Source organism: Leptinotarsa decemlineata, unplaced genomic scaffold (assembly GCF_025532065.1).
Source record: "Leptinotarsa decemlineata unplaced genomic scaffold, Ldec_3_MD MMD2_tig00000505_RagTag_RagTag, whole genome shotgun sequence".
In the NCBI taxonomy this organism is placed as follows: Eukaryota; Metazoa; Arthropoda; class Insecta; order Coleoptera; family Chrysomelidae; genus Leptinotarsa; species Leptinotarsa decemlineata.
This window is the reverse complement of record NW_027412549.1, coordinates 10,706,155-10,725,197: the sequence shown is the minus strand read 5'-3', so window position 1 is coordinate 10,725,197 and position 19,043 is coordinate 10,706,155. Positions and strand designations below refer to the sequence as shown.

General features: G+C 34.8%; 1 protein-coding gene across 1 annotated transcript in view; it reads right to left on the bottom strand.

Annotated features, from left to right (window-relative positions):
- Gfrl (Glial cell line-derived neurotrophic family receptor-like) overlaps positions 1-19,043 on the bottom strand; it is a 498,063-nt gene that overhangs the window by 115,048 nt on the left and 363,972 nt on the right. The window contains 1 exon segment of the mRNA XM_074173921.1: positions 1,878-2,022. Within this exon segment, the coding sequence (XP_074030022.1) occupies positions 1,878-2,022 (145 nt within the window).

Genomic DNA, 19,043 nt, shown 5'->3' with positions numbered 1-19,043 from the left:
TTATTCATTGAAAACACATGTACCTCACGAGAAGTGAGGAGAGCAGAAGTGAAGAAGAGGTGTTCAATAGATTTCACGCCAGGGGTTCAAAATTCCACAGTTATATTCTGTTTGGCAGAATGGGGTTAGTTCTCCAACAATATGAGGCTTTTCCTTATGCCGTATTACCAGTACGACCATTCCTTGATAATAACTTCCGAGTCGTTGGGTTGGAAGAAGAGTTTGCATAGGAAAGGTTGAAATCAAAGGTCTATGAAACTGAGCCAATTAGTGTACAGGAATAAATTACCAGACTACTAATACTTGATAGTTTTCAGAATGTAATGGATTAATCAGATGCTCGTTCATACCATTATATGCAAGTTAATAGTACCCAATTGAAATTTGATTAAGTATCATTTTCGGTTTCACTTTCTAATTCGGAATCATTGTAATGTCAAAATTAGTACAATGTTGGAACCACTATTGAAATTATTTTCAGAAAAAGTGTCCCTTAATTATTTTTCTCATCTGAAATTTTCGACATGTGGTATATTATGAGGTGTGGGATTGATTTTTACATAGAAATATTTCCTCCTGAAAACTGAAACTGAAAAACAAAAATTGAACTATCAACACGAACTGAAAAATTAAAAAATTATTAACAAGAAATGAAAATTAAAAGATTCCAAGTTACTTCACGACGTATCGATTGTTGGTATCCACAATCGTCTTCGGGTGATAACTGGACTTATTTCTTCGAGATCTGACTATTTATAGGTCATTCGACTGCTTTCACCTATCTCCTCTCCACACCACACCAAAGCAAAAATGAACGATCGAAAATGATCAAATAACTGGAGTAAGATTAGGGACATAGGCATTATATTCGATTCCAAAATGTAGTAGTTTTGCCTGAATCAGTTAATTCTGACGATTTTAATGAACTGTTATTTGTTTTTGTCACCTTGATTGGTTTGGGAATATTATTAAGGTTTGAGTCAAAGTTAAATTGTTACTTTGAAGTCAGGAGTTTTACAACTAATCAACTTATTAAGTATTATATACTCATATATTATTCTAGAGTTTTATACCTACTACTAAGAAGATATGTAGATATGTAGATGTAGATACTCTAGTGAACCTAGTGTCTGTTTGTATCTTCCACGACCATTGAATAAATAAATGAATTCCTCAGTTTACATTATGATCAAGGAACAAAGGCAAATTGGAGCGAATTGAAAGCGAAGCGAATTAAAACGTGGTCAGCAGCGAACTGAGGTTGCGATGGAAGAAACGTTGCATGAAATGGCGGAACTTCGCCTCTGTAGGTATACCCCCACTTGTCGCTATGTAAATGAAGGAAAGCGATTTTCCCGATGCGAATTTATTAGTAGCAAATTCGCTTCGCGATTATTTTCGCTTTGGTGTGAGGGATACTTTATTCTATTCCTGGGTGAACTCGCTGGCCAGATCATCTATAGGAAGTCGCAACATTCACTCATAACTCTGGATACCTTTTCGCATGCTCGCAAAAAAATTGACAGTAGTAAGTAGCAAAATATTTCAGGAAACAAAAAATATTGACGTGGTATGCCAGTGATTGATTGACATGATTTCATCAATAATTCTAGTTCATCAATAGACCTGTAACAGTTGATGTAACGGATAAATATATATAATGAAGATAATATTCATATTATCAATTTTATTTGGATCACCGTTTCATATGCTGTTTATACATGACTTCGCTTCTGACTATCACAAATACTCAACGAGCAACGCGTTGAAAATGCAACCCAACTAGGCTCTTCGAAACAATAAAACGGACAAGTCAGCGTATCTCTATCTTCTAATTTTATCTACACACAGAAAAGCTACTTAACGTCTAGGCTCACCTGTCGTCCATGCGACATCTGTTATCTCGCACTTTGCAGTTGGCTTTGAAATCCTCGTACAGTTTGATACATTTATGTTCCTGTTGGCAGACCGAGAGGGCGTGATTACATGTTGGCAGCGCATCTACGGGATAAGGATCTTTCTCTGTAACAAAGCCAAGATATCTCTTTTGTTTATGTCTTCACTTGCTTAGGTGTTAATAGGGGTTGTTTGGCAATTGCGTGGTGTTGGACGACAAAACGATTTAGTAGAGAGAAGTAATTGTTGGTGTACCGAATGTGTGGACGGTAAATATTGGCTCCCGACAAGCAATAAATAGTTGTCTAAAGGATGTCTTATTTTTCACAATTCGAGAGTTTTTTAAGTAACTGTTATATGCAATTTTTGAAACTAGCTTATGTTAGAGAAGTAGAAACCAAAGAAATAGGCATTTGAATCGCCAAGTAACAACTGAAGTGTGGTAAACTTATGGTAAGATAAATCGAAGCGTATTAGTCGTGATTCAGTATACGAGTTCACCCGTTTTGAAAAGGCATTCAACGTTTGGTTTTCGAAATCAAAATGGTTCAATGTTCTGTTTTAGTGTGTTTAAATAATAGTGCAAACAAAAATAAAGCTTTTTTCGTTGTAACATTTCATACGTAAGTTAATAAAATATTCGTATGTTTACGTTCGATGCCATGAAAAGTCCCTTTCACTTGCACCAAAATGAAAGGGACTTCTATTCTATTCTGTTTTTGTATTCTCAATCGTCGCTAACGCCGTTCTTTCATGGGTATCTTCAATCTTGGAAACAGGAAAAATCGCAAGGGAACGAATCTACTCAATACGGTGGTTAAGACATGATTACGATATTGTTTTTGGCCAAATAATCATGAACAAGCAATGACGAGTGAGCAAGAGTATTATCGTGATGCTAAAGCCATGAATTGTTCTCCACAACACCGGACGTTTTCTTGGCATTGCGTCTCGCAAGCGGTGCATAACTTCAAGAGAATACTCCTTATTGACCATAGAACCATGTGGCAGGAACTCCTGGGCTCTTCCATTGTGACGCTTGGACTTTTGTTCAAAAGTCATGACCCTTTCAACAATTCCTGAGCGATGCTCATGCGACGGTTTTTTGGTAAAAATTCATCAATTTCTGAACGAACTTCGCTGACACATGCTTCATATCCAGAATTTCGGAAAAAACTGATGGCATAAATATCATGAATAATATTAGATATGATATAGACAATCAGAGATTTCAGTTAGTTTTAATTGTCCGATTTTGTCTGAAGTTGGCAAGCAAGTTATTACTCATATACCGGTATTTGTAGTGAAAAGTTTCTTAAAACATTTACATTGTCATTAGTGCATTGATAGTTTGTTTTCTTATGAAACCAACTCCAACTTCAATATGGGTCAAGGACAAAGGTAATTCAATGCATCCCTCTGAAAGTGTCGTTGAAATTTGCGAATTATGTGGAAAAATAATTTCCTAAACTTGTGTGGGGAAAAATTACGAAAGATCTGAATGAACAAATGTTGGATTTTTTTGATATATGAACTCATCAATTAAATAACTCTCCTGAGACAAACCACAAATCAGAATTGATAAGAGCTATTCCTGAAAAATATATGAAGATATTTGTGTTTTTTTGTAGAGTTCCGTGGTGGCCGTGGTAGTGGACAGACGTACTGATAACGTCCGCCCACAAAGAAGGTACGTGGATGCCATGTGCTATCGTGGGGATTCGTTTTTGTGTTGCGCTAGTCCATTATGTTAATCACGAAAAAATTGATTAATAAAGGGATCCCTTTATTGACGCAGGTATCCAGGCCGGAGTTGTTCGAATAATCACGTAAATGGGGCCGTATATGTGAAAAAAAAAACAAAAGGTCTTCCAAGCAGGAGGTGACTCCATAAAAACCAAATTGTTTTTATTATTCAAAGAATTGTTTTTATAATAAAAAAAAAAGTTGGGAAAAAAATCAGTGGCAGCATTGCTTCGTGCAAGACCGCTGCGCTCCCGACGAAGCTCCTGTTAACCAACAGGAGGAGCATTGGTCAAATGCGCCTGAAAATAAGAAGCAACGACCATCCAAAATAGAGAGAAAGAGATATGTAGATATTAGATTCAACTTCATAGTAAAACAAACTAACTGAAAAAAAAGACAAATAAATATTCATTTTTATTAAGATAAAATCCACTTATAATCATCGGACTCTATATTTGTATTAGAACTAAATCGGATCTGCCTTCGGCGCCAATATCCCTTACCGCATTTCAGGTTTCACTTGTATTATGATCTTACTTATGCACATTCCTTTGGTTTCTACACCCATGGTGATTCTCAATCAGATCAAGCTATATCGAGAAAGGACGGTTTCTAGTGATGTTAGAGAAAGGTGTGTGAAAGCACATTTTTTAATGGAAACGGCTAGTGGATGGAAGTATTTTGAGCATATAGTTTTTGGCTTTCTACTTCTTCATCACCCAACGAAAAATATGGGAAACTTCCATATGAAAAATAAAATAACTGTACTAAATACTCATTACGAAGGTATGTAGAGTAGGTAAATAATATTTTTTTCGATTCTCACATTTTTGTTCAATGATGAAGAAGCAGAGAGCCAAAAAATGCATATATTTTTTTTAACTCATTTCAAAAATTGTAAACATTTTTTCTCATGGTTTCGTTAATCTCTCAGTTTCACTAGTTTCGCAACATCACCTGGAACTACTGCCGAAATCTTATTGGTTGTAATTTATCTCTTCCACAACACAACTGTGATACTTGGTTGAACCTCAGATTTGTAAAAGACATCCCCTTGGACCGTCTTTCCATTTAAATAAAAAATGTATCTTTTCAGCAACACTGAAAGTTTGACAAGTGACTCAATTTTATCTAACTTCTCAATTTGGCAAAAATCGACTTGGAGGGACGAATGTTGGAAAAGTTTCAATAAAGTCTAATTATTGTAGCATGAACATCATAATGGTGTGTTTGGTCTCCATATCTGAGAACAATGTACGATGGAGTCAGTATTCTGTAGCTTGTGTGATAATGTTGAAAGAATTTTATTCGAAGTTTTTGGGTATAAATATTCTCTTCGAGTGTAAATGAACACTTTTCTTTCTGTCAATGAATGTCTGCTCAAGCCCTGGGTAATTATAGCCAATGTAGTATCTTGTGTTGGAAAACATTTTCAAGTACGAGTTGATTATTCTCTTAGGTCACTTTCGTATATACGCCACATCTTTTTGAAAGCTCAGTTCACGCCAAAGTATTTCTCCACAGCGGATTTACTCCAATTAAGATCAGACTCGATAGACTTGAATGTTTCTCTCGAAACTCATTTCCAGAAACTGAAAATTTGCGACTGTATGACGTGATGACACGATTGAATGGAAATAATAAAAATTGTGAGCCGTCACGGGACGGCTGGCAGATGTGAAACATCCAAATTATTTTGTACAATTAATTTGCATGAAAAAACAGATTATGACAGTAACTAATATGGCATAATGTGGAAATTAAATATTTTTCCAGAAATGATGACTGTTTATTCAATAAAAAATTTTTTTATTTCAAAATCTGAGTTGTCAGAATTTGAAATAAAATAATTTTTTCAATCAGTGACTTCAATAATGGTTATATTCGATGATGCCTCTGGTGGTATTACTATGATAATTGGTCGATAATAACTGAAGTATGTAACAAAAGTAATGGATATAACATTATCAAGATAAAATATCTAATAAATACAGCATCTATTGTTCCATATCTGATATTAGGTTCTCTTGGATTGTTGTTCATTTGAAATTTTTCTAAGAGTAACGTAATTATTAGTATTGATCCATGTTTTGTGAAATTTACAGACATCCCCAGCTAAAATCAATGGTAGTTTTTTTTAATTGGTTTCAAAAGTAATTGAACCTCCGTGACGTAAGGAAATAATCTCTCATGTGAGAAACTAAGCTTATTGGAATATATTACTCAAGCTTTCAAATTATAAATATCAATAAAAATGTTTCAATAAGAATTCTACCAGCATTAGGAAATTAACTGACTAATTAATTTTTTGATTTTACCGTTAATAACAAATAACAAAACCATTCGTGCGCTCTTCCCTATAAGATGATTTTAAAATACAATTTTGCCAGTACCTATCAAATTTAGTCTTTGAGCAAGTGTTTCAGTGTATCATTTTTCACAAGCATGAAATTAAAATTAATCAATAATTCATGTGAAAATATTATTTTCCATGAAAACTGTGTGAATTTCAGTCTACCAAGAGAGTAGATTTTGAATTTACTAAAGCTTTTCTTTAAAGGACAAAACACAAGACTACAGGAATATCCTTAAGGCGCTCTTAGAGCAGTGACTGTGCGAGAGTAGTGATTCACATGGAATTTGAATTGCTGAAAATTGAATTCATTCGGAGAAACGTTCTCAGGAAGTTCACTCCACATAAACGGCGTTCTCAAAATGAAAGAGTTCTCAAACAGTAAAGTTTGTGGTGTACTGAGTTGTACCTCATAACGATGAGCAGCCACAGTCCGTCGCGTATTTCTGTCATGCACCGCTCTTGGTGGAATCAAATGTGCCAACTCATTTGAACACTTCCCGTGAGAATATCAATAGAAGAGAGATGAATCTTCAACCTTTCTTCGATGTTTCAGACCATCAAGGTTACAAGTGATATTCGCGTCTCTAATCAGGCGGATGGCTCTTTTCTGGATGGAATCCAGCAGCTTCAGGGTATGTATGGGGGCGGAGATCCATACATGAGAACAATACTCCAAAGGAGCTCTGATCTGAGCTTTGTGAAGCATCAAAAGTTGCTGAGGTGTGTACAGTTTGCTGGTTCGGAACAGTGTTCCAAGTTTTTGAGAATCAGCCTTTGCAATTCCAATGGTTTAACTTTCGTTGAACCGTTGAACAGCTGTACAGAGAACAATATTGCGCTGTTTCTCAATTCCAGCTTTGGTGAAACAATGTGAAGCATTGTGTCTTGGTACAAAAACTACAAGTTTCGAAACTTTTTGATGAACTCGGCACTTCATGTTGACTGGTAGAGAAACTTCGGTTGTCATACGATGATTCTAGATTTTTGGCACGTCATTTTGCCTTCACATATCCCACTTTACCACACTGGTAACATTTTATAGGTCCTTCAGCAGATCCACTTGTTTTTTTCTCAGGAAAAGGGTATTTTCTCTCAAGAGAAAAAGTGTCGCGTCCAGCAATTTTTTCTTGTTCCTCATTGGTATGAGGAAGATTCACAAAGAAAGACAAAAACACCAATGACTCAGAAGTAGTATGACAATTAGCCTTCATAGCAGCATTGCGGGTTTCAGGTTTAGATATTCCATGAAGGATCAATTCTACTAAGTAAATCTCACACCATTTTGTGCGTACAATCTTCAACAATAACAATCTTCAGCTGATTTTTCATGTACATTTTTTGATTCACACTTGTTTACGAAAGCACTTGAGAATTCAACTTCATCTTATGACTTACGACCAAGGTTTCTTTTTGGTGAGAAAGCTTCGATGAAATGAATACAAAAAGTTGCTCACTTTCTGTTGTGAAGGTTCCAACGTTCAAAACATCATTTGCGTCGTTTAGTAAAAATCGACGAATTCTTGAAAATGTTTGAACATCAGATCAGCCTATTTGAATTTCACCAGATTCTACTTGACTCAGGTCTAAAATAGGGCAAATCTACCTGTTCACCAGATCGCTGTGACGTCAAAGCTTTCACCAGTTCAGCTCAAAGTGTTCGAGTCGAATCTTCCTCTTTGAAAGTTATTTTCACAATTATCCACAAACATCTAAACGAAAAGAACAACCCTAGTGAAGAATTTTTCGTTTGCAGAAAGCATCGTAATACAACATTATTTTTCAATGTTTGAACAACAGAATTCTCTGGTTCACTGTGAGCGCTAGGCACAATCCCAATTCTGATGAAGGAAACAAACACTGGTCGCACTTTGAATACCACCTTTTATTTCCTTTCACATGATGAATGCATAATCTTCCTAATAATATTCCATTGAATCATTCAAAAAACAAAAACCTTTCGATATCCTATGACCGGTGACGCCTCGACAAAATATTCCTCATCGGGTGATCAATTCGTACAATCACTACTAATATTATAAATGCGAATGTAGGTTTGTTTGTTATGGTTTCACGCGAAAACTACCCAACTGATCATCATGAAATTTTGTACATATGTTCTTGGAGGTATTAGAAGTAACATAGGATACTTTTAATAAAAAAAAAATATTTTTTATGTAAGATAAACAAATTGTTTGTCAAAAAAATCTCAAAATCTAGCTACTTTAACGTCATCTAGCATTCCAGTAATGATGTTGTAACCTTTTGTACCGTGTTACCGTCGCACTGTATCATTCACAGTCACGACATCCCTACTTGCCTATCCCTATCCCTACTAATATAATGAATGCGAATGTGAGTTTGTTTGTTACGGTTTCACGCGAAAACTACTCAATCGATCATCATGAAATTTTGTACATATGTTCTTGGAGGTATTAGAAGTAACATACAATAATTTTTATTGAAAAAAAACAATTATTTTTTATGTAACATAAAAAAATTGTTTGTCAAAAAAAATCTCAAAATCTAGCTACTTTAACGTCATCTAGCATTCCAGTAATGAAGTTCCAACCCTCAGTACTGTAATACCGTCGCACTATGTTATTCACAGTCACGACAATATCCAATCCAATTCAATCCAGTTGACTATAGTTTTAGCTGTTTGGAATTTTTCTATATTCATTGTTAGTTTCTTCTGTCACCCGCGAGCGAAGCCGCGGGTAGAAGCTAGTATCAAATGAAGTGGCGACCTGTCGCCAGGCCAGCAATCGTGCGGCTACATATGTTTCACATCAAAAAGTGGAACTGGAACCTCTGGCCGACGATACATCCAAGATGAGCACTTGTCCTAATCACAAGAACTTCAATACTTTTATCGACACGTGTTTCACCTACCAAGTTGATATCATCAGGAGATATCCTCACTGTGGACTTTGTATCTATTTATGTTCAACAGGGTACACTTTCACTTTCCGATCAGTGATTTTCTTGTGAAAGTTCCCACAAACGAAATAATCCATGAAAAGAAATATGATGGGATGTTTGAAATCGGACCTCTCTCACTGATTATATTTTCGGACTTTTCAAAGCATCCAAACATCTAGTGTCAAATTCCGATATCAACAATTTCGGATAGTTTTAATTTATTTTATGGTCGTTCTCCAAGGCGTGTTAAGCAACACGCCTTGACGCCTTGGATCAATCTGGTCTTCATGTTCGTGTTCTTGTGCATAGGGTTACCTAACATTTGGTGAAGTGAGCAAGGAGTTTTGAGGGCTACTTTCATGTTCAACTTTCTGGAACATGAATAAAAAGTCGAAAAGTCAAAGATTCATGAAGATTTTCTCAACATTTACGTCTCCAAATTAACTTATCTACACCATATAAAAAATACCCGTTGATTTCAGCTATGTCTCTAATAACACTTTTCTCGATATCGTACCTTTCTGCAGTCACAGGGAACATAACAAGCGTATGGACAAGAAAGTGCAGATCTGCCATTTGTTGTGGAAAATGGTGTGAGCTGTCAGGATATATTTGAAAGTACTGATATTCTTTCTGTGCACATACAATTCTAGACCCAGGTTACTTCTTATTACTCAGACATCCAATTGTTTCAATTTCATATGTGAATTTTATATTTGGGGTTTTGTTGTTGAGAGTTGAAACAAATTTCTCTTTTGATTTCTTTGTATAAAATATTATTCGACATATCTGATCCAAGACCGTGAAATGTGATCTTATTTATATTTTTCTTCCAATTTAGATTTGCTCATGAACATAGTAGCTACAAAGGGGACAGGGTTTTCCATTGCCGTGCCTTTATGCTGTCTCTATAAACAGAAATTGAACTGGGAGCAACTCTGTTCCATGCAGATTGTCTTTGATTATATATAGTCTCCGATTGTCTTTCCACTGGGACCATTCACCCTCAAATAGTTTATATTATTTGGTATAGAGACTTGGTAGACCGTATATCTTAGGATCCATAGAATAAGAAATCTGTAGACTCCAAATCCAAGCAGGTGTGATCAAATGCCAGCACTTTTGAAATCATCTTAGGCAATGACTTCCTTGATCATTCATTATAGAGACCGTTCTCAATATTTTTTTTTTCAAAAGAATCTTATTTGTTTGTTCAAATTCAAAACCTTATTGGTTTTATCTGTTTTCAGATAGAAAATATCTTCAATCTTTCTCTCTTTCGTACATTATCATCAGTTATTCTTGATAAGTTAATAGAACTTTGTTGTTAGGTAACCCTAGAGACGAAATATTGTGAAATGAAAAGTAGGGGATATATGAAATGAGCTGTGAGCTCGGTAACAAGAAAAATATATCGGCCAGACTGAGCGAGCTATCAGTACTCGTTTCAAAGAACACGCAGTACTTATCCAATTTCGAAGACTAAAAAAACCTAATGTCATAAATTAAATAAGAATTGCCTGAATTGTTTAAATTGGGACAAAATTCTAGATTTTTTGATGCTTTAGAAAGTCTGGGAATAGTGAAGTGTTTCATAAAAACAATGAACAGTGGTGAAGGTCTCATCCCAATGAGCCCATTGTATTCCTTTTTATGAATCACTCTGTTTGTATTTGTGGGAACTTTCACAAGAAAATATCCCCCAAATTCCTGACCGAAATTATTGATGTTTATCTGTAAGTGATACTCTATCGTACTATTAGAGTTAGGAATTCGTTTCCATCATCTTGGTTAGTGGGGAGGAGAGGAGAATTACATTTCTGCTGAGAGAAATATCTTCATTTAAATCTAACAGATAAATTAAGAATAATCACATATTCGGAAATGTGGTAGATACAATTTCATTTTCATTAATAATATTATCACAGCAAAATTGACAGTAAAGTGGTAATGTTTGTATTTTATACGCGGCTAAATACTAGCCGATAATCAGGATACCAATAGTTGAATATTCCAATGTAATTATTCGATCAGAAAATAATTCATTCAGGCGTGTTACCACATGCATAAATGAATATAATTTTTCATTTCATCTACCTGGCATAGTCTGAGGCCCAAAATGTTCAGGAACGTGTAGTACGAGCTACTGTTGACTGTTTTGCATTGACTCAAGGTGTAACTTTTATTTTTCAGGTATGTATAATGATCAAATAGTCGATACATTTTCATCATAATAATTGATGCGTCACTTGCCGTGTTTTTAAATGTAATTATTACCTGCATTTTTTGTACTTGTACTTAGCGAAATGACCGCTAAAAATTGTTGTTATTGTTGTAATAAGATCGCTAAAACAAATATTGGCAATATAAAAATTGTGACGTTTGAGTTCACAAATAGAAAAGAATGAAAGAATAAAATTCCAATTGAAGACAGTATGGTAAAATGTTGTCAAGAAAATTTTGCGAATACCATCGCCGGGTGCTCTCAAACCGAATATTTACCCCAAAACTTTTGAGTCTACGATCGAGAATGATTGAACTGAATACAAATATTTATTTTTGTGTCGATTTTTGGCACGAAATACAAACAACATTTTCTGTACAACGTGAATGTGAATTCACATCGTCTGAAATATATTAAAAATAAATACTTTCATTACATTCACGTGGTTTTTCGTCGCTATAAGTTATTGCTTTTGAACGACTGTTGTCTTGAAAGTATTATTCAAAGTTTTTAGTGAAATCTTATTTGAAAATTTTTCCTATCTGAAAAAAATAAGTCCTTAATAACTGAATTATACTTCTCTTTTCCATACATTTCATCCTCAATGTTATCAATTCTTCCAATACAATTTTACAGCAGTGACGTTACTAAACATAGGAACGGTTTCTTGGCACGCCGCGTGTTTGCTAGTAGTTGCTTCAATTTCAAGTTATTTTCAAGAAGATGGATCTAGATGATAGTGATACCACATTAGATTTATCTGCGAAAGCAAATGCCATAGTAGCTGTAAACAATACTATTTGCTGGTAACCAGATGATTAGGCGTCATCTGACACAGCCACTTCAACAGCAAATGCAATAACAAGAAAATACTCAACTGACAAGAGATGTCACCCTATCTAGAAGAGAAACCAAAAATATGGAATTCGCCAACTTAGTGGAACAAATTTTCGATGATGAAGTCGAATGCGCCCGTTAAAAATGGTGTTAATACAAGCAAATATTCCAAGGTAATAGCATTCTTCAAGCGGAAAAATTAAAGTTATGAGCCCAAAAAATCGAAAAATCTTACGTTTGAAGAATGAGGCACCAGATGGAAAATATTTGATGATAAAAGTTGCTACTATTTTCGGAATATATGGACCCTGTCGGCGTGAAGAGCTGTGTTATTTATCAAATAAAAAGACATCAAATTAATGGATAACTCATTGATTGTTCAAATTCCAAATACAAAAACGAAAAAATGGTCGTTATTTCTGCATTGTTGGAAGAACATTGACTATTAAAAAAACACGTTGCATTACGCCCTTCAATCATCAACGTTTTTTTTTCTGAAATACTCAAATTATAAATGCAGTGCCAACCCAGTTGGTATATACACGTTTGGGAAAATGCCCTCTACCACTGCTGAGTTTCTGAACCTCCTGAAACCGAAGCAATAGACAGGTCATTGTATCAGAAGGTTTTCTGCTTCTTTGCTAGCAGAATCAGGGGCAAATATAACGAGTATTTAGGAACATGGTGGATGGAAGTCTGCAACAGTAGCTGAAGGTTACATCGATCAATTTATTTCTTATGAAAAGGCTATTGCTGAAAGAATAAAATCCCAACAGCTAGCTCCAGCGATACAGCATCGTCCTCTTCTTTTCAAGAATTAAACGTTGATGCCCATGAAATTGTCAACTCAGCTAGTTCGAATATATCACAAGGCTCTTCAACATCGCAAGGTATTGATATCAGCAGTTGATCTAGTTGTACTTTCTATATTAATGATCATAAATAATAATATTAATGTAATTGATGTATATAACAGATTTCAATTGTATCTTTATATGTTGTTCATGAAAACACTTCCTTGAAAATTGAATAATTAATTATGTTTTGTTCATTGCTATTTGATCGAAGATAATATTGTTGAAAATACTTTCAATACTAGTGTTTTTCAATACGCTACTTTGAAAACATCATCTTTCAATACTCTTGAAAACCATTAGCAATGCCACTTCTAATGACAGTTGTATAAAAAAGTGATTTTCGTATTTTAAAGTTATTCGAGAAGTACTTTTTCTAAAGTGTGATTCAATGTTCATGTGAAAGTAGTTGTTTCGAGAGAGCTTCATCTTCCAGTTTGTGTTCGAAAGTAAATCATACGTATGATCTACAGATCTCCGTAAAGAGTTCATTCTAAACGAAATCGATTTCTTTCTTTCTTTGGAAGTTTCACACAATTTTTGTGTACAGATGAAGCATACCGCCAAAAGTTCCTTTCCCGAATAATAATCTCTCCTGAAAAATATATATCCTTGTCTATTCGAATACAAACGAAAAGAAATAGTTCCATGCGATTGGCGATGACGATGTATTTCCCAAGATTCAATGTTTCAGGTGAATAAAATTAATTTCGAGAGTAAATATGAAGCTCATGTTGAATATCGGTTATTTCACATTGCATTTTTCACAGTGGGTGGAAAACTGCAGTTGAAAACATAATTCAACTGACTGTTTAATTTACCGGACTTTCAGAAACGTCGACTAATTTTTTGCTTCCAGAACGAATGTAAAACATGGCTCGTATACAGAAAAGTGCTGAATGCAGCAATAAGTTTCAACAGAACGATACAAAAGATAACTTTCCGGTCGCGCCGAGCGAATGGAACACAAACAAAAAAACAAAATGTAAACATGCAGGTGATATTTTTATGGCGGTGAAAGGCATCTTTTGGTGATTGTCGATTAATATTCATCATTTGAATGGAAAGTTGGTGAAAAATAACTTTCATAATTTTGGAGTTGATGTTTCGTCAACATTTAATTTATTTTGGCTACTTGATTGACATATATCTTCTCGAATAAAATTTGGCTGGAATATGCATAGTGTTAATTATTGCACGTATCAATTTCCCAATAATTTTTTGAATTTTTCCTTATTCATCAAAACTGCTTCATAATTTGGGAGTTTTCTGTAAAAGTAATTGATGAAAACTTGTCCGCAAATTTGTTTCGGTGGTCCTGATTTTACGAGTATATCGTACTATTTTTCGCAGTATCTCAATAAACAAATTTCCAAATAGCTCACCATTAGCGAAATTTTTTATATAATAAATTACATATCATTGTACATTGAAAAAGTCTATGAACCTGCAACAGTGTTTTGTGACTTTTCAATCTTAAGAAAGGGGGTTCTCCTTGTTTCACTGATATTTCTTGAATTAAGAATATATACAGAACGGGGCAAGGAAAATCTCCCAAATGATTGAACAATATGCTTTGCTGGCAATAATATCGAAAATTATAGAGAAAACTGTAAATTTAGAATAATGACATCAAGGAATATAGAGAGTCTCGGAATGCTACGCTTGCTTATTCTTAAGTCCTTTGACCATTTCTTGTACGAAGGTTTACTAATCAATCATTCACCCAGTGTTCGCCAGGAATTTGATGCTATTAAGAAAACCCAGTTATTACTTTTCTTTAAGAAACGAAATGACACTGTGCCAGGCATGCTTATACCAGAGAAGGCATTTCGCTAGCTGCGTTAATCAATTTGTTGGGATTGGAATTGGAATTGTACACGACTGAACAACTCGTATTGCATTAGTAGCTCACATTACAACTCCATTAGAATATAGAACTCCGCCTGTAAGCATGCGCAAGATACAGACTGAAATCTTCATCAACTTGATTCTACCAAGATATGTCAGATTTACCCAACAAACCATAGCGGCACATCGTTTAAACAATCAACTCATTACACTTCGAACTATACTTTTCAGGAACCCCTCTAAATGGAGAAAGACGGCCTCAAATCTAATGTTTGATTGATGAATAAAACGACCTTGGAAAAGGAATAGCGAGAACATAAATAACTGAACTTGATCTTTTTAAGAAGTTTGAAATCTGTCAGATTGAAACTATGGGTGTTCTTTTGAAAGAAATTATCCATGTCCGTGTCGGTCGGTAGACGGGCGGTTTGACGTGGGTGATCTGTTCACTCAGGTAATCGGTCGATACCGATGTGTGAGTCAGGCTGTACGCTCGATTTTCACTTGCCGTGTTAGGAAGCACGCGTTGAAGACCTCGTTAGTCCTTAGCTCGCACAAGCTTCGACTTCTGAGGGCAGTCGTTCGTAGGGCTGCGATAGTTGGTTAACGAAAAAAAAATTTCGAACATAGTAGGTTTTTTATCATCAAATAAGTGTTATAATGATACACTGATGCACTGTTTGGCACCTTTGGTGTAGTAATGCATATTACTGAAGTTTTATCTTAACATCAAATTGTTAGTTTGAAGGTGGTTGACAATGTTTCATGGTGCATTTCATTATTTCGGATTTCCATTGTCTAGTATGATATAAATTGATTTGAAAACCCTGAAAGAAACTGTAGAAAAAATAAAAAATGAAAAGGTTAGCGTATAAAAATAACAATTATATTAAGAAAAAAAACTGAAATTACAATGAAATGAAATACAAGTAACAATCCAAAAAAATTAAAAAATGTAATATTAACACGAAATGAAAATAAAAAAAAATTATCAACAAGAAATGACAAATTACAAATTGAAAGATTTCAAACCAAGTTAATTCACGACGTTTCGATTGTTAGTATTCAGAATCGTCTTCGGATGAGAGATCTAACTATAAATAGTCAGCTAACCTTTCTATTTTCAATTTTTTTCACAGTTTCTTATAGGGTTTTCAAATCAATTTATATCATACTAGACAATGGAAGACCGAACTAATGAAATGATTCAAATCGTTCTTCCTATACCTTGACACGTGTTTCGATCACCAAGTGATCATTTGTCATAATGATAATAAGAACAGTAGCCTTATTTCATACATATCCTCATGATATTGGGATAAGTTAATATAAGGTAGCTACATGTATGTGAGACGTAAGCGATAAAATAAACATATGTTGAATAAAATATGGAATCATTATTGAGACATCGGGAAGTATTTACAAAAATATACACAGTATGTAATGAAGTCCCGCACCGGATCTGTCTTTCCTAACTACCGGACAGATTTTCATACATGAATCACTACTTTCGCACAAACACCGTTCTTAGAGCGCCGTAATTATATCCCTGTAGTGCTTGTGTTTTGTCCTTGAAAAAATACGGTTTTCACCAATAGACGCAGTGATTTAACAGGAAGGTTTGTGTGTATACTTTACTTATGTTTCCTTATGAATTGGAAAATATTGAATACAATCAATTAGTTTAGTGATCCAAAATTTTTTCAGAAGAGAGTTTGGTTGGGTAACAGAATTAATCTTAAAAAAAAACAAAAAACAATTGTTTTTTTGAAAAAATTGATCCTGTTACCCATCCAACCTTTCTTCAGATACATTGAATACGATGACAGTGGCAAAACACTATAATGCATCAAAGTTGTTGCGTGTTGAGTTTTCCAACTACGTTTCAGTACCTATACAGTGTATTTATTTAATGTTTCCCCCCCTTTTATTTTTTGAACGGGTAGACTCAAAAATTGAAATTTGGAATAATGGAATTAATGCATGAATACTTTAATTCAAAGTGAAATTGACAGCTGAAACTTTCAAGATGGCGTCTGGGCGGCATCTGGGAAAAAAAATTAAACGGAAAGGAGGGTCTTGTGACACAACTTTTTGAAGCTCCTGACAAATGCTTTACAACCCTAGAGTGTGAAGTCAATATCTTCAACTACTACAAAATGGCGGAACATTTGATAATTTCCTGAAGTCAAACACATTGATATCGATATTTCTAGAAATATTTTTTTTATCTGTCATATGACAATTCTAACAACCCGATAAGGTTTGTCAAGTTATTTTTCGTTTATAAAAACGACGAAAAATGTCAGTACGACAATGGACATCATTGTTCAGTAAGAATATTCTCATTAAGCTTTCGGTCTTACTAGTAGAAAGGTACCACGTCAACAATCTATCAATATTGGGAAACCATATTATATGACCTCTATTTATTGATCAAAATTCAACTGGGGAACTATATTTGAATATGCTAGAAACTACTGTTGACCCTCTCATCACTGAAATCATCGAACCGAATCCTAATGAATTCGATATGCATATTGTATTCCAACAAGATGGAGCACCACCACATTACTCCAGACAAGTAAGAAACTATTTGGATACTACTTTTCTTGATCGTGGGATTGGCCACCGAGGTCCTACAGAATGGCCAGCCTGCTCGCCAGATTTGACAACTTTAGAATTTTTTATAGAGCTGTATGAAGCAAAAAGTGTAAGAAACTGAACCTGCTTCAATATTGGTTATACGGCAGAGAATAATAAATATTTGTAGAGATATTAACGTTATTGTGTTCGAAAATGTTCGGCGTGAAATATCGGATAGGCTGTTCATATGTCAAGAGGTTCAAGGCAACCATTTCGAGCATTTTCTGAACTGACCTCAAGCTCATTACCCCATATTATGTAGTTAAATGTCAATGTATTCAGGCAATTATTAAAAGTTCCGCCATTTTGCAGTTATTGAACATATTGACATAATATTATAGGGTTGTGAAGCATTTATCAGGAGCTTCAAAAAGATGAATCACAAGACCCTCCTTTCTATTTAATTTATTTTCCAGGTGGCGCTCAGTCACCATATTGAGAGTTTCATCTGTCAATCCAACTTCAAAATAAAGAATTCATGCATTAATTTCATTATCACAAATTTCAATTTTTTGAGTTGACCCGTTCAAGAACTAAAAGGAGGGGGACATTAAAAAAATGCACTGTATAAGAATTAATTTTGAGTAATTTGATATGAGTCATATTACTTGTTAGATTTCGGATCATGTATAAAAACAAAGGTTTTTATTGTACATTTTTTACATGAGCTACCGACTCGTGGGAAACGGAGTTCAGTTGTTGTTTGGTTTTGGAATTGGGAATATATGTGTAGTTGTGAGCCGGAAACATTTTATTTCATTCTAATATATAACACTAGTACTATGTTGCTGTATCGCTGCTGTTCCAATATTTTGACAGGATCAGAATCAAGGAACTTGGGAAAAATTGTTCTACAGCGCCATCTAGTGGCGAGTTACAAAAAAAATGATAGCCTAACAACCCTCTCGATGAGAAATTACTCATACATGTCAAGTTTCATCACGATCGGTTGAGCGATGTAGAAGTTTATCACTTACCAACCAACCAACCAACCAACAAACATCCATTTTTATATAGTAGATTACTATTGATGTCAAACTCATTTAATTTTTTCAAATGATATCTGACAATGAAATGAAGTTTTAAAATGACCAGCGGTCCCTGCGCGAGTCACCTGCAAGAACGAAGCCTTGGGCGATTGCCCTGCTCTCCATAACTTAAGGCCGCCATTGATTCTCGGCTGAATTCATGAAATGAAGTAGCAACAATATAATTCAACCACCAACTTCACACAATATATATTGAATTCTGAGGTGGTACGAAGTTTGCCTGGTCAGCAAAATTTAGCTACAATACAATGTTATCCTGTGATAGAGAGTTCGTATCGAGACACCGAAGCATTCAGATGTGTAAACGTTATCGAAAAAATAACCTAAAAACAGTGACAATTGTGAAATAGCAGAAACTAGTTCCTATCAGGACTATCTGTGTGTATCTATCACAAAATACTAATTTTCCAGATTCAAATTCTTTTTTAGGAACACTCAATACTCAGTACCAGACGAAGACGAAAGACGAAAACGCCAACTGAAAATGAAAAAAGAAAAGCAGGACAAGAACATTTTGAGACTAGTTAGAGGAATGAGAGCATTGACTTTAAGGCTCCAAGAATTGGAAAAGCAACTGGCAATGAAAGACCAAGCAAACGCAACGGAAGACAGGGAGAAGAAGAAAAAACTCGCAAAGGTAGGACCTGGCACACAGACAAAAT